The sequence below is a fragment of the Ailuropoda melanoleuca genome, chromosome 7 (assembly GCF_002007445.2).
Source record: "Ailuropoda melanoleuca isolate Jingjing chromosome 7, ASM200744v2, whole genome shotgun sequence".
Classification (NCBI taxonomy): Eukaryota; Metazoa; Chordata; class Mammalia; order Carnivora; family Ursidae; genus Ailuropoda; species Ailuropoda melanoleuca.
Window position 1 is genome coordinate 2,421,979 of NC_048224.1, and position 14,532 is coordinate 2,436,510.

General features: G+C 35.2%; 1 protein-coding gene across 38 annotated transcripts in view; it reads right to left on the reverse strand.

The window, feature by feature from the left end:
- The window catches only part of PTPRD (protein tyrosine phosphatase receptor type D), a 2,142,161-nt gene that overhangs the window by 171,006 nt on the left and 1,956,623 nt on the right, over positions 1–14,532 (reverse strand). For 22 of the 38 annotated variants that reach the window (XM_034663855.1, XM_034663861.1, XM_034663862.1 and 19 more), the window contains 5 exons: positions 12,165–12,309; positions 7,795–8,100; positions 6,729–6,922; positions 4,358–4,384; positions 104–221 (listed from right to left, as the gene is read on the reverse strand). In XM_034663855.1, the coding sequence (XP_034519746.1) occupies positions 104–221; positions 4,358–4,384; positions 6,729–6,922; positions 7,795–8,100; positions 12,165–12,309 (790 nt within the window). The remainder of the gene's footprint in view (positions 1–103; positions 222–4,357; positions 4,385–6,728; positions 6,923–7,794; positions 8,101–12,164; positions 12,310–14,532) is intronic. The other 16 variants (XM_034663880.1, XM_034663882.1, XM_034663883.1 and 13 more) reach the window with 4 other exon arrangements.

A 14,532-nucleotide genomic window follows, 5' to 3' on the forward strand; every position in this document is an offset into this window, starting at 1 on the left:
CACAAAAGTTGACCACAGTCCACTTTTTCTTTCTGATAGAATTCACCATACCATTTGGAAAATTAGTATTATTGTCACCTGGAAGATGCACAGATATGGTTACCTGCCCCAGTGGTGGACACCAGTTTGGGCTTGCTGCGAGCACCATCTCCTTTGGTGGTGTAGGCTGTGACAGTGAGGGAGTAGGAAGTTTCAGGCTGTAGCCCAGAAATAATCATGTCCTAAAATGACACAATAGAACGACACTGATTTAAAAACACCACAAACACTCCGGGGGGGAAAATCAAAACATCTATCCTCATTCTATGCATGCTTAAATACTCCCCATAGCCATGCCAAGCACTGGAAGTTTCATGCCTGTTGTTCATGCTATGAATGCTATGTTTTCATGCTGGCATTAAAGTGGGGTCTTCAGCCATCGTAAGAGGCAATCCTAAGAAGTATTTGTTAAAAACATGAAACCTAAGGCCAGAACTCCTGAATTCTTGAATTTAAACCTGCATCTCCTTATTTCCTAGTTTGGTGAAACAGGGCAGGGGAGTTAACTCCCTTTGTACCTCCATTTTCCATGTGAAAGTTGGAATAATAGAAGGATTAAATGAGTTATATCAGGTAAACACAACTATGCCTGGCTCATGGTGAGCAAACCATAGACCAACAGTTATATTATGCCAGGAGCTCTCAATATGCATCCCCTATAGCCTGGCCCACAGACCAGTGGTGGGGCTGGTGCCAATGTAGTCTGTTTTATCACCATGCTAGTATTTTGCCAAATGGCTGATCTGTTGGACCTAGATATCTTGACAGCCAGAGAAGTTTCTTAGGACTTGAGTAACATATTGGTTAATTATATAGACTATGAACTAAAATCATTACACACTAAGGAGAATTTTCTGATGGTTTGGAGTATGTCATAAACCAAAGAACAAAATATTTTTTTACCACATCATCATGGAATGTGCTCAATTAATTCTATTTAGAAAATGTTAAATGTCACAAACTATTTATCAAAACTCTAGATTTCTCTTAATTAGGGCCCCAAACTATGATGGTTACAAAACTTAGATCTGTTCTTCCAAACTGGAAATTATATGATTCTTTATATACAGTAGTTATTAACTTGTTCTGTTATTTTCTGTAGAGCTGCTACACACACGCCCACATCCCCACACACAAATACACAGTTATAAAGATCCCTTTCAGATATTTGGCACAGCTATGTTTTCAAATTGAATATGGTTAGACTTAAGAGATAATACAATGTCATTGTCTTCCGCATGTGAAGACAATGCAAGTGAGAGTTCATGGAATGGACTGGATTGTGTGGAGAACAGAAGGATTTTTCTGTGCAAGGCTGTAAGGGGCACCATTGGGAACTCAGTTGTTGAATCTCATCCCAAATATGACAGCTTTTGACAATGTGCTTTTCTCAAAATAGTAGGAATATCATCGGAATGGAAATTCAAGAATTTCAGATATTATACTGAATAGCCATTGGAAACATGATTCTGCCAGATGAATGGATTAAATTTGGGAGAGAGATTTTATTTTCAGGACCTTGGAATGGTTTCACTAACAGTATAGAGGCTATAAAAGTCATCCGAATCACCCAAGAGCAGCATTCTAAATTACAGTAGATATACTGGGTATTCCAGAAATCATGATGGGAAAATGACAACATTATTGTTTCCAAGGTCCCTCTCACATGGTACTGGATTTCTGCTGAAGGTAGGCAAGGCTGGGGAGGTGGGGAAGGAGGGCTTGGTTCTACCAAATCATGAGGCAGGAAATTTATACAGCCTTATATATAAGCCTTATGTAAGTCTTATATAAGCCTTATATAAGCCTTATATATGAGCCTTATATAAGTCTTTTTCATTTATATATATGTAAATCAAATTGGGATTAACCACACATGCCCTTCCTCTTTCATAGGCTGTTACAGGATAACACATGTAATGAAATTTGAAATTGGCCAAACCCTCTGCGGTGGTATAATCTCTGCTGGACACACCTCTACCTGCCTGCATCACATCATCTCTTGCGTTACACCTTCTTTCTTGGTTTCCATATCCTCTGTGAGGTAGTGTGGCTGATATCATGGCTACCATTCCTCATTCTTTGCCTTCTCCTACCATATTTCCATTCAACTTCCTGCCTATTAAAAATTGGCATTCCCGGACATTCTGAAACAGTTACTGGCCTGCTATGTTTCTCTCTAGTCCTAAAAAAAACCACATTTCCAAACCTTAAAGAATTTTTTCTGTCTATATCTTAAACTCATTTCTAGCCCTGATTTCCCATCAGGGAAATCATGTACATTGGCATGTATACTGTAAATATATGCTGGACATTTCCCTTGACTATCAATTGTTCCCTCAAGTTTAGCTTACCTGAAGCTCAAATGTCATTTACAGGAGTAAATTCCCCTCCTTGCTTCTACACTTTAATGAATGGCATAGCATATTCCAAATTTATGAGTGGTCTTGATCTCCTTTTCTTCCTCAAATTGTTAGCAAGTTTTTGTCAATTGTTCCTTTAAAATATTGACCAAAACTGTCCCTTTTTCATTTCTGCTGCCTCAAGGTCATTGAATTTTTATTATTTTATGACTATTTTAGTAAAAGAACTGTTTTTGTTTCCCTGTTTACTATCTTCTTTCTCTCTAATCTATCCACTATGTCTTTGGCTTTAAGCTGCAGGTAATGACCCATTTAAGTAGGTCATGAAATCAATTTAGTCAGTCATGACCACCATTTTAAAAAACAAATAGATATATTTTAATGTAAAATATTAAATTTTATATATGTTTAAAGTAAGGTATTATTTTGTAAGACCTTTATTTTAAACATATGAAAACATTGGTCATGACATATAATGCATTCTTACTATGGAACACTGTCAAAGAAGTTTATAAAACACTGTCAATTCCATTAAAACTGATACTTTGCCCATCATATTTACCAATATTTCCAGTAAGAGCTTGCGTTTGGGCAAAAAAAATTTTAATAAATGAAAGAATATCTTTACCAGCCTTTATCTTATTTCTATTTTTAATAATTTTCTATATCTCTCCAGTACTGAAGTTAAAAGCCAGCTCTTTAGCTTGATGTTTCAGGTTTTCCCAACATTATATTAAAAGTTATCTCTTAGCCGTACTTAGCACTAACTTACTAACCCAACCCCTTCATTCATGTCGAATTAGCAAGCTCGTGTCACTTGATTATGTCACATTCTTGACCTGCCTCAACGACTACATCTCACATACTCATCTTTACAAAATACATTCCTACCTGCAGCTCTCCAACACACACACACACACACACACGCACACACACACACACACACGCAGACACACACGCACACACACGCACGCACACGCACACACACGCACACACGCACGCACACACACGCACACACACACACACACGCACGCACACACACGCACGCACGCACACACGCACACACACACACGCACGCACACACGCACACACACACACGCACACACACACACACACACACGCACACACACACACGCACACACACACTTTCCACCTCTTCAACCCTTACTTATTTTTTAAGTTCTGAACGAAGTTTCAAGACCTCTTCTACCTCCTTGGTCCATGGCCTCGGAACTCACAGTTCTTACTGACGATGCCACTCATTTATTAATTAATCATACACTGCTTTAGGTCATTGCTTTTGTTGTATTTTATGGAAGTTTCTGAACTTTACATCTTTCCTAGCCACCTGCTGTAAGCCTGCGTACTTCGAAGGCAGATGTTACATCCTATGTCCTTCATGGAAACCTATACATAGTAATAAGCTCTCAATAAATAACATAATCTAGCCATTGGAATATTTTTAAAACTTCCTCCCTCAGTGAGATACTTTCTGCCTCTTGGCATGACTCCTTCAATTTAACTCAAATTTCTATGGGTACAACAGAGAATTGCCATTTCTTGATGTAATTAGTACCAGATCTGCATGGTGTTATCCACTGAAAATGTAACCCTGGGGTAAGATTTATGAGTGGCCTGTATCAAACAGCTTGATCTCTCGTCTGTGGTGCCTCCACTTAAAGCGTGCCTCCTCTAACTGTGTCACAAGGGAGAGTTAGTAGCAGCCATCAAAACAGCATGAGCTCATGATATTTCTTATGAAATCAGTAGCACCATGCCAATTTCACAAAACCTAAATTAAAAGTATACCACATAGTGTAGATAATTTGAAAATAATTTGTTAGTTCATGCATCCAAGCAAACTGTGATGACATATCACAAATAAGTGAAGGAGGGGTAACAGAAAAAACAAGCATTTATAATCTCTTTTTACAAAGCAGTCCAAAATTACTCACATGTTCAGTAGTATCATCAAATTCCCACTGATTGAGATTAAGAAGGTTGGGGAAGAGGAAAACAAAATAAAAAGAAATGAAGAGAAATTCGTAGCCTTATAAAGGCAATGTTGCCCTCCTTAGATTTAAACAAACAAACAAAACAAAACAAAACAAAGCAAAAACAGTATGTACAATAAAATTCCAAAGAGTAGTTGTGTTATGCTGCCATCCTCACCCTGAACTGAGAGGTCAAAAGTAAATATGCTTTGAATTGTTATTATTAAAATCAGCTAATGCATATTTTTAATGTGTGGTTCATTGGAATGAATCAATAAGGCATAACATACAGCTAGTGTTTCTAATCATACACTACTTTATGACATTTATTTTGACTTTTTCTTTATGTTATGCGTTAATTTATGTCACTAATTAGATTAACACCTTTCATAAAATATTGGAATCTTATAGCCCCAGGGACATCGCACAAGATGCAGTGGAATTTCAATGACTATTCAGTGAACACATGAGGTGGGCAAAAGAACAACAATCAAAACATACACACAAGGAAAATCAGTAAATTAATAAAGAAAAGCCAAAATAGAAGAGAAGGGAAAAATTGTGTTGGCATTTAAAGCATTTTGTATCATATAATTCCATTAACCAACATCTCCCACAAAACACTGACAGAACTACAGGTTTATAATGTAAAATTATCTAGGCCCTGACTGAGGATATCAAAGCATCATGGCCATATCATTTTCTTTTTTTTTTCTTTTTTTAAAAGGTTTTATTTATTTATTTGACAGAGAGACAGACAGCCAGTGAGAGAGGGAACACAGGCAGGGGGAGCAGGAGAGGAAGAAGCAGGCTCCCAGTGGATGAGCCTGATGTGGGGCTCGATCCCAGGACTCTGAGATCATGCCCTGAGCCAAAGGCAGACGCTTAACGACTGAGCCACCCAGGCGCCCCGGCCATATCATTTTCTTTTTCGTAAGTTCAGACTTACAAAAGAAAACATAGGCATTAATGGTTTTATTAATTTCGTATTGTGAGTGCTGTTTCACAGACAGTATGGAATATTTAGAAAAAAAAATACCCCTTTTCCAGAGTCTAAAGGACTATGAAATAACTAAAGAAATAAGTTTACAGAAGTAGACTTCAAAACCATGGAACTGGATTTGGAACTGATTAAGTGAATCACACATCCAGATACCTTTAGTTAAAATATTTCATAACCAAAGGAAAAACAGCATTTTCGTGAGTTGATTATATTAAAACATTAGGGTCAATGTTTTCCTTACAGCCACAGGGACATGGATTGCTCTCCTATTTGTACAGAGGCAACAATGAAAAATTTGGCAACCTGACATAATAGTTCTCAACTTGGCTCATAGCCCTCACTTTGACACAAGGAAGGAACTTTTTACAAAATAAATTTCAGATTTTCCAAACCCCCTCCTTTTCCATGCCCAGCTATCAGTTAGCTAGACAAGCATAGTACTCCCCTATTCATAACATCCCATCACTACTGGACCCAGTATAGTGAAGCTATTCACAGGTTACATGTAATCCCCAGTAGAAGCTATTAATTGACATCTTCCTCTTCTTTTCAAGTAACTATGTAGAATACAGGTGAATTTATTATGGTATTATCTTTGAAACACTTTAATGTACCAAAAAAAAAAAATGAAACATGTAATGCTCTACTTTAAACAATGGATTACAAAGCCAAGTAGTGACTGCATGGTTGAAAACTACCACGCGAGGATCAATAGAATTTCTCACACACTCAACTGCTCTTCATACTTTTCTTAACTTGGCTTAACATAGGGGATCCCATTTATTTCCTGGAAAACTCTAATTTTTCTATCGTCATTACCTTCATTTTTGGGGTGGAAATGAAATAATTACTTCTGAATACATGGTCTGATAAATAAATACTAAATAAAATACTATCTGGGTAACTTTCCTCAAGTAAGAAAGTCTATTCTTCAACAGAATAAGTCATACATTTAGAAGTTAGATCAATTTAGTTTCGAATAATTCTAGCACAGCTGCTTAGAATTCCTCTTGTTACTTTGATTAAAATCAATTCAATTTTTTTGAAGTCAGAAAGGCAAACTCAGATATAAATGTAGACTTGAGTATCTGTATTTTAAGAAAACAATAACATGTTTTTAATTAGGTTTCAGTGTCATTTCATTACAACACACTTCTTCACATGCTTTCAATTCTGACTGAGAAGGTAAATACACTTCATGTGTTTTAAAAACTAGATTTTCATACAGGCTTTTTTTAATTGTCAAAAAATGGGGGTCCATTTCAAGGTATAGACTAAAATAAAATAATAAATAAGTAAAAACACAGGTATGTAATTTCAGAGGCTTACCTGCGCATCAGCCAGCATGACATCCTTCAGCATGGGCTGGCCCTTGGGCTCACCATTTTCCATCCTCACATAATGCACCTGGTATCCTCTTATCTGGCCATGCTGTTTGTTGGGCACAGGTGAGCGCCATGAGACTTTAACAGATGTTGAGTTGACAGCCTCTACCTCGACTTTGCGAGGAGGACCACTAGGAACTGGAACAACATCATTGGATAAAAGAAAATTATAGGCACTTGTCCCACCCAGAGTATTTTCTTTACTTAGGTTTAAAAAAAAAAATGGGCAGACCCACTATGTTTCCTTTGTGGAATACAAACATTTTCAAGCAATGAAAATGCTCAACCAATCTGCTCTACCTTTTAAGAAAAGATCAAAAAACATGACCGATGCAAAAAAAAAAAAAAATGGAAGAAAAAAAGAGTATCAGAGAAATAGAAAAACATGTAAAAAATGTACAAAAGCCAAGGAAGATGCTTTGAGGCTCAAAGCATTAAAGCACAAAGAGGAGTAGCATTGAAATAATAACAAAAACTGGTTGTTGATTGTTGTGTGTTTTTTTAAAGATTTCTTTTTAGCAGAATAAAAAGATTCTTGATTATATCAGTTTTCTTCTTTTTTTCTCATATCAAAGGTTTTCCAAACAACAGATGCCAAAAATTGAATGCGGAGCATCAGTGTCTCTGAAATATGCAAGACAAAAAGGCAACAAGAAGATAAGAAGGCAGATTTGAAAAGTTAACTTCAAAATGTAAAAGAAGTGGCTAAAAAAACGCAAGAAAAATGCAGAAGACTTTAGACAGACGTACAGAGAACGGCCTGGATTACAAGGTCATAGGAGCAAAGTGTTCTTTTAAAGGGAAGCAAATTATTAAGTTGAGACTGAAAAAAAGAAAAAAAATGCCCAGGCTGCAGCAAAGATAGGTCTTTGGCAAAAACTACTCAAGTTACAGCGATGCTGGGTAAAAAAAGATGAGCAGAGAAAAACTGATTACTGTTAGCCTATCAAAAGACAGCAGACCGAGATTGTGTCAGAAGGGTGCAAACTGACGTAGCAGAGGCAACATACCATCTTCATCAGTTCGAATCAACACGGAGAAGCTCTCGGGGCCAGGGCCGACGTCTGTGTGGGCTGTCACAGTGATGCGGTACTCAGTCCATTTTTCCAGCTGTTCCAAAAGGTATTTAGTAGTGTCCGAAGGAATGCCCAAAATCTCATGAGGTTTGTCATCTTCTCCATCCACTGAGGTGTACTTGATGGAGTATTCAGTAATAATGCCATTCTGTTTTTCCACTGGTGGAGGTTGCCAACTTACCAAAATACTAGTGGAACTTGGGCTGGTACAACTAATGTCTTGAGGAGGAGCTGACGGCTCTTATTTTGGTAGTGAGTTAAAGGAGGGTTTGAGTGAAAGGACAGGAGTGGTTGGAAAAAAAAATGATAAAACAAAAGAAAAGGCAAAAATAAATAAACGAACAATAAGGGCAACAAAACGAAAATAAGGCTTCGAAACTTAAAATAAAATTTTAAATTTATGTACCTTGGCTTAGTAATATGAATAAACCAAAAAATGAATAAATGACCAAAAATAATTGTTAAATAATGGGTGGGGGGAATATGTGAACATGAAACCTTGAGATAATAAAGCCTCAAATAAAATTACCTACCTGCAATTTAAATTCTTCTTCTAAACCAATCCCTCAGTATTCCCCAGCCCTACTGTACAGGCTACCCAACTTTAAAAAAACCTGTAAATATTGCAAGATTTATTACATGAGAGTCTGATGATGTTTCACAGATGCTGCTTCAAGCTTTCACTTCTACATTCTAGAATGAGGGTGATTCATATACAGTATTCATTCGTGAAAGGGTTTTCAAGTATAAAAAGCTGCAATAACTGTTAGATCCCCTTTCACCAATTCCAATTAAAAAAAAAAGAAAGNAAAAAAAAAACAAAAACCTGAGAACCATCAGGAAAAGATATGACTTATGTGCAAAATTTCTTTCATTTTGTATGTAATTATTCATGTAAAGTAGAATTTACATAAGAGTTAAAAGATAAACTTTTCATTGCCCATTATAAAATAAAATGGTCACTTAGTGAGCAATTATTTTCCATCAAATCACCCAAACATATCATTATTTGAGAAAATTAAAAAAGCAATAAGAGCAATGCAGCCATTATAATAAATTATTTTTAAAGTTAATAATATATAATTCCTAAAGGACAAATAAGAGGGATGAGATATATTTATATTTATTTATTTTAAGGCATTGATGTGGTGGAATGCATAAATCATTTCTAATTTTGTGTACGTGAACATGTAGTTTGGGTATTTCCTTAGACTTTGTGGGTCTAAGCATTATGTTGCATCATCTGTATCTAATTGTTTACAGGATTATCAGTCTTTTTTAATTTACATGTCTTGGGTTCCTCATTATTGTCAATCAAAATGAAAGTTCCCTGCACTGATGAAGAAGACATTCTCATAAGACAGTCTTGAAAATTTGGAGTAAGATTTGCAAAATCACAGGAATATATATCATTTTTATTGATTCTGACTACACGTTCTTACGTTTCAAATTATAAAACTACGTCATATGCATTATCATTATTCATAATAAATTGAGTTGTTCATGTAACAGCAAGGACTCATTTGTAATTCTTTTTAAAAAGCTGATTTGGTTTTTACTACATTGCTACCTTCAGACCTATTCTGTGAGAATATAGTCAACATCTCTTGAACCTTTTACTTTAATAAATAAAAAGTAGATAAGCTTTTGATGTGGTTATAAAATGTCCATTCTGTCTCTATGTATGTAAGTAGTATGTACGTATGCATGCAAAAAAGTTAATTTTGTAAACCATGCAAAACAGAATATTGAAGCATATCACATTTTTTTAATTAAATATCTGTTTAAGAGTTATCTTGTACAATATACAAAACTGCATTAATTTACATGATTCATTTTTTAAAAGAAAGGGAATTTTATGGGAGTAGGCTATCATCACTAATGGATTAAGTAATAGGATCCTAATACTTTCTGTACCAACAGTCATGTTTTGAGAAAGAGAAAGAATATAACTTTTATCTTCCAAGAAACCTGGAAGATTTTAAATTTCTATAGAATCTAGACTTGCTTATCTGAAAGAGACTTCATTTTTTAGAAAATACAAATTTCACGTTTGCTGATAGGTCTAATATTTAGGTCAGCAGAGCATCCTTTTTACAAAATTCAATGTATTGCAATTACACATATCTACTGCATATATAACTATCAAAAATCACGTATAAAATATAAGGTATCAAAAAAATACCTAGGGAAATATATCCNGTAGTTTGGGTATTTCCTTAGACTTTGTGGGTCTAAGCATTATGTTGCATCATCTGTATCTAATTGTTTACAGGATTATCAGTCTTTTTTAATTTACATGTCTTGGGTTCCTCATTATTGTCAATCAAAATGAAAGTTCCCTGCACTGATGAAGAAGACATTCTCATAAGACAGTCTTGAAAATTTGGAGTAAGATTTGCAAAATCACAGGAATATATATCATTTTTATTGATTCTGACTACACGTTCTTACGTTTCAAATTATAAAACTACGTCATATGCATTATCATTATTCATAATAAATTGAGTTGTTCATGTAACAGCAAGGACTCATTTGTAATTCTTTTTAAAAAGCTGATTTGGTTTTTACTACATTGCTACCTTCAGACCTATTCTGTGAGAATATAGTCAACATCTCTTGAACCTTTTACTTTAATAANATAAAAAGTAGATAAGCTTTTGATGTTGTTATAAAATGTCCATTCTGTCTCTATGTATGTAAGTAGGTATGTACGTATGCATGCAAAAAAGTTAATTTTGTAAACCATGCAAAACAGAATATTGAAGCATATCACATTTCTTTTAATTATCTGTTTAAGAGNTTTTTAATTAAATATCTGTTTAAGAGTTATCTTGTACAATATACAAAACTGCATTAATTTACATGATTCATTTTTTAAAAGAAAGGGAATTTTATGGGAGTAGGCTATCATCACTAATGGATTAAGTAATAGGATCCTAATACTTTCTGTACCAACAGTCATGTTTTGAGAAAGAGAAAGAATATAACTTTTATCTTCCAAGAAACCTGGAAGATTTTAAATTTCTATAGAATCTAGACTTGCTTATCTGAAAGAGACTTCATTTTTTAGAAAATACAAATTTCACGTTTGCTGATAGGTCTAATATTTAGGTCAGCAGAGCATCCTTTTTACAAAATTCAATGTATTGCGATTACACATATCTACTGCATATATAACTATCAAAAATCACATATAAAATATAAAGTATCAAAAAAATACCTAGGGAAATATATCGATAAAACTGTTCAATTCAAGGTAATTGGTTGTTTAATAGACTAATTATAGAAACTTACTAATAAAGAGCAAACCATAGTATTATTGTAAGTCACCAAACTTTCCATCAAAAATAAACTTTCATGTAATACTTGACACAAAGCAACATTCCCTGGACACAATGAACCCCCACTGTGATAAACACAACTATGCTTTAGGGTAACAGTTCCAAAAAGAAATGAACCTGAGGAAACAAAATACAATTTAGGATTGCAAATGTACTTGTGATTATTCCATTATTCCTAAATTTGTCCAAATACAGATTTTCTATGAATGTTCCAAATTTCCAGATGTACTACTTGCAGAGTTAATAATAAAGTAGTTACAAAACCTGAGCTTTTCTCTGAGTAGAAACAAACACATGAAATAAAAACCCACTTGTTAGCAAAGTTAAAACCTGTGCGCTTAGGGGGTGCCTAGGTGGCTCAGTTGGCTAAGCATCTGAGTCTTGATTTTAGCTCAGGTCGTGATCTCAGGTTAGTGAGATTGAGCCAGCTCTGCATGGGTGTAGAGACTGCTTAAGATTCTCTCCCTCCATTTGTCCCTCCCCCACCCCCCGCTAAAATAAATAAATAAATAAATAAATAAATAATAAACTTTAAAAAAAAAAAAAACCTGTGTGCTTAAAAAGCTTAAAGGTTTGGTCTTTGTTACCTCTTTAGTTTGTTAAGCCCTCTTGTGGATTATTTGGCAGTGTTCTCAACCAGAATTTTGCTTTACAGCCTTATGAATCATTACACAGGGCCTGGTGGAACTTTCATTCATTTTCCTCACGGAAGTCTTCTAGCTCCTCTGACTTCTTTCAGTTTAGGAAGGGGGAGAATGGGACCTGCTATTTGGACCAAGTTGGAAACCAACATAGGTCATGGTTGTAATCTCCGAATCGGTTGCTTACTAGTGTAGAAACTACTGACTGTCAAACTTACTAATTGGCTGATTTGTTTGTTGGCGGCGGGGTGGGGGGGTTATAAAGACGCAACACCTCCTAGTGAAAAAGGGCAGAAAGTAAGCAAAGAGAGACACCTACTTGACTGCATGGTCCTGGCTGATATTTCAGCTGTGGAAGCACCCAGGCCCTGGGGGGAGCGTGCGGCCAGGCGGAAGTAGTACAAACTGTTGGGTTTCAGTCCTTGCAGTCTGTAAGATGTCCCTGGCTCAATGGCAATCCGTTGCTGTGGATAAGTAAGGAAAGAACTGGGTCATTTTCATCAAGATTCATGCAAATATTTTTAGCACACTGCCTGTGACCTCAGATGTCTGTCATTGGAGTTATAAAGTCATCAAAATATCACAAACAGAATCAACAGTGAGTATCTAGGACTCTGCCAGGGGAACTAGACAAGGAAAATATCAGGGTTTACAAGGCAAATTTCTACAACAAAGAAGGCAACCAGAACAATGGAAGCCAGAGATATTCTAATGATGGTGCAGTGACCAAATGCATCAAGGAAGAGGGAGGTTAAGAGGTCACCACCCATAAGTGTGTTAGTACCTTAAGGGGCATGTGTGGCCCACAACAGAAAGTGACACCTGCCCCTGATAGTGGAGTCTGGCCAATATGTGCAATTTCAAGTGAAGAGATTATCCAGCTCATCTCCCATGACCTTCTGCAATTTAAATTGGTGCAAAGAAGATATGGCCAGAAGTAGCAACAGAAACCAGTGTACAGTTTCTATGATATTGCTACAAGAGATCTGAAATTGCAAAGTTCTGATGGGAGAAAAATCAGATGTTCGTTAGCTGGATAATTTATATGAAAACATATTATCACTCTAGACTGATTTAAAATCATTTCAAAACTTTCTTTCTTTGTGACTACAGAGCACACAGAGAAAAAAGTCACAAACTTTTCTGCAAATTTTAACATCATAAAGGGCTTTTGAAATAAGGTCTCTTTAATTGAATGTTATAACTCTTACTTTTCATGCTTAAAATTTGACTTGCATTTTAGCAAAAATAGAGCTATGGGTAATCAATCTCAGATTGAACATTAGCCTGTAGTAAGCCTTAAAATACACACTAATATGTAATCTAGTAATGGCATAAATAATCTTAAGGCTTTTCATCGAATAGAGTTTGCTGTTCACACAAACAGAAATCATTCAAGGGGAATTCAAATATAAAACTAGAGAAAACATCCCTAGGGTATTCTGGCTCAGAAATACAAAAGCTTTTAGAAGTTTTAGATTTCCCAAATGGTAAGTACAAATGGAATCCCCAAAGAACAATTGTAAAACAGAGTAGGTGGGCCAACATTCAAGCACGTCTATCTACAGCATTCTCAAAGGAGCGCCACCGTCCTGCCTTGTTCTAATTCTGTTTTTTAGTTGGGCAGCGGCAAGGATTTAAAATAAATTAATGTTGAATTATGTCTTAATAAAAACATCAATAGTGGTAACATGAGTACTTTAAGTTATAGAAGTATTTCAATTATATACTTTTTGAGTACTTAATTCATATTGGCTTTCTTAGCTAACTCTAAAAGCATTGCATTTAGAACCTGGTCTTTGGAGATTCTGCTCAATTCAAACAGCTATAATAAGATAGAAGTTTATAGGAACATACTAATTTATTACAGCATTCAGAATGGTATACCATAAGTTAACTGATAATATTTCATTTAGTATGTGAGTGTTTTAAAAAAAGGTATTACTGTTAGAAGTTAAGAGCTACCTAGCTTTGTGAAGATATTTTAAGATAAAGAATACTAAAAGGTGTAATAAAATGACTTATGTGGATTGAGTTTTTACATATAGTATCACCAACATTTTTGTCCTAATGTTCCAGACTGGATTTCACAGTAACAAAAGAAATACATTCATTATGATACATTCATTAATATCATATATTCCCATCCTGAAAATATTAGATGTGCCTTAATACTGATTTCTATAATTTATACAAAGTACACCCAAGAGGCAGTATACCCTATTGGTTAAAAAGATAGATTCTGGAACCTGATTGCCTAGATTTTCAAATCCCAATTCTGCCATTCAGTAGTGTGAGATGTGCGGGAATCCGTTTAACTTTTTCTGTGCCTTCATTTTGTTAGGTGTGAAATCGATTAAAAACAGAAACTGACTCATGGCACCATTGTAAGAACTGAATGAGTTAACATGTGAAATCCTTACTATTACCTCTTAATATATGTATTAGTTATATTGATTTTGTTTCTCTTTTCAGTAACTATCAATAATTTCCAGACTTCTTCAGTGTGCAAATTATTTTATTTGCATAGCATACTCAAACATTATATATACTCCCATCCATATCAAATAACTCTTGGTATAGCAATAAACATTTGCTACAGGGCCTCTTTCTCTTAAACCAGTTTAGATAAATTCATCCATCCAAAGCCTTGGAGGTCATTTGACATAAGTACGATATGACTTAAG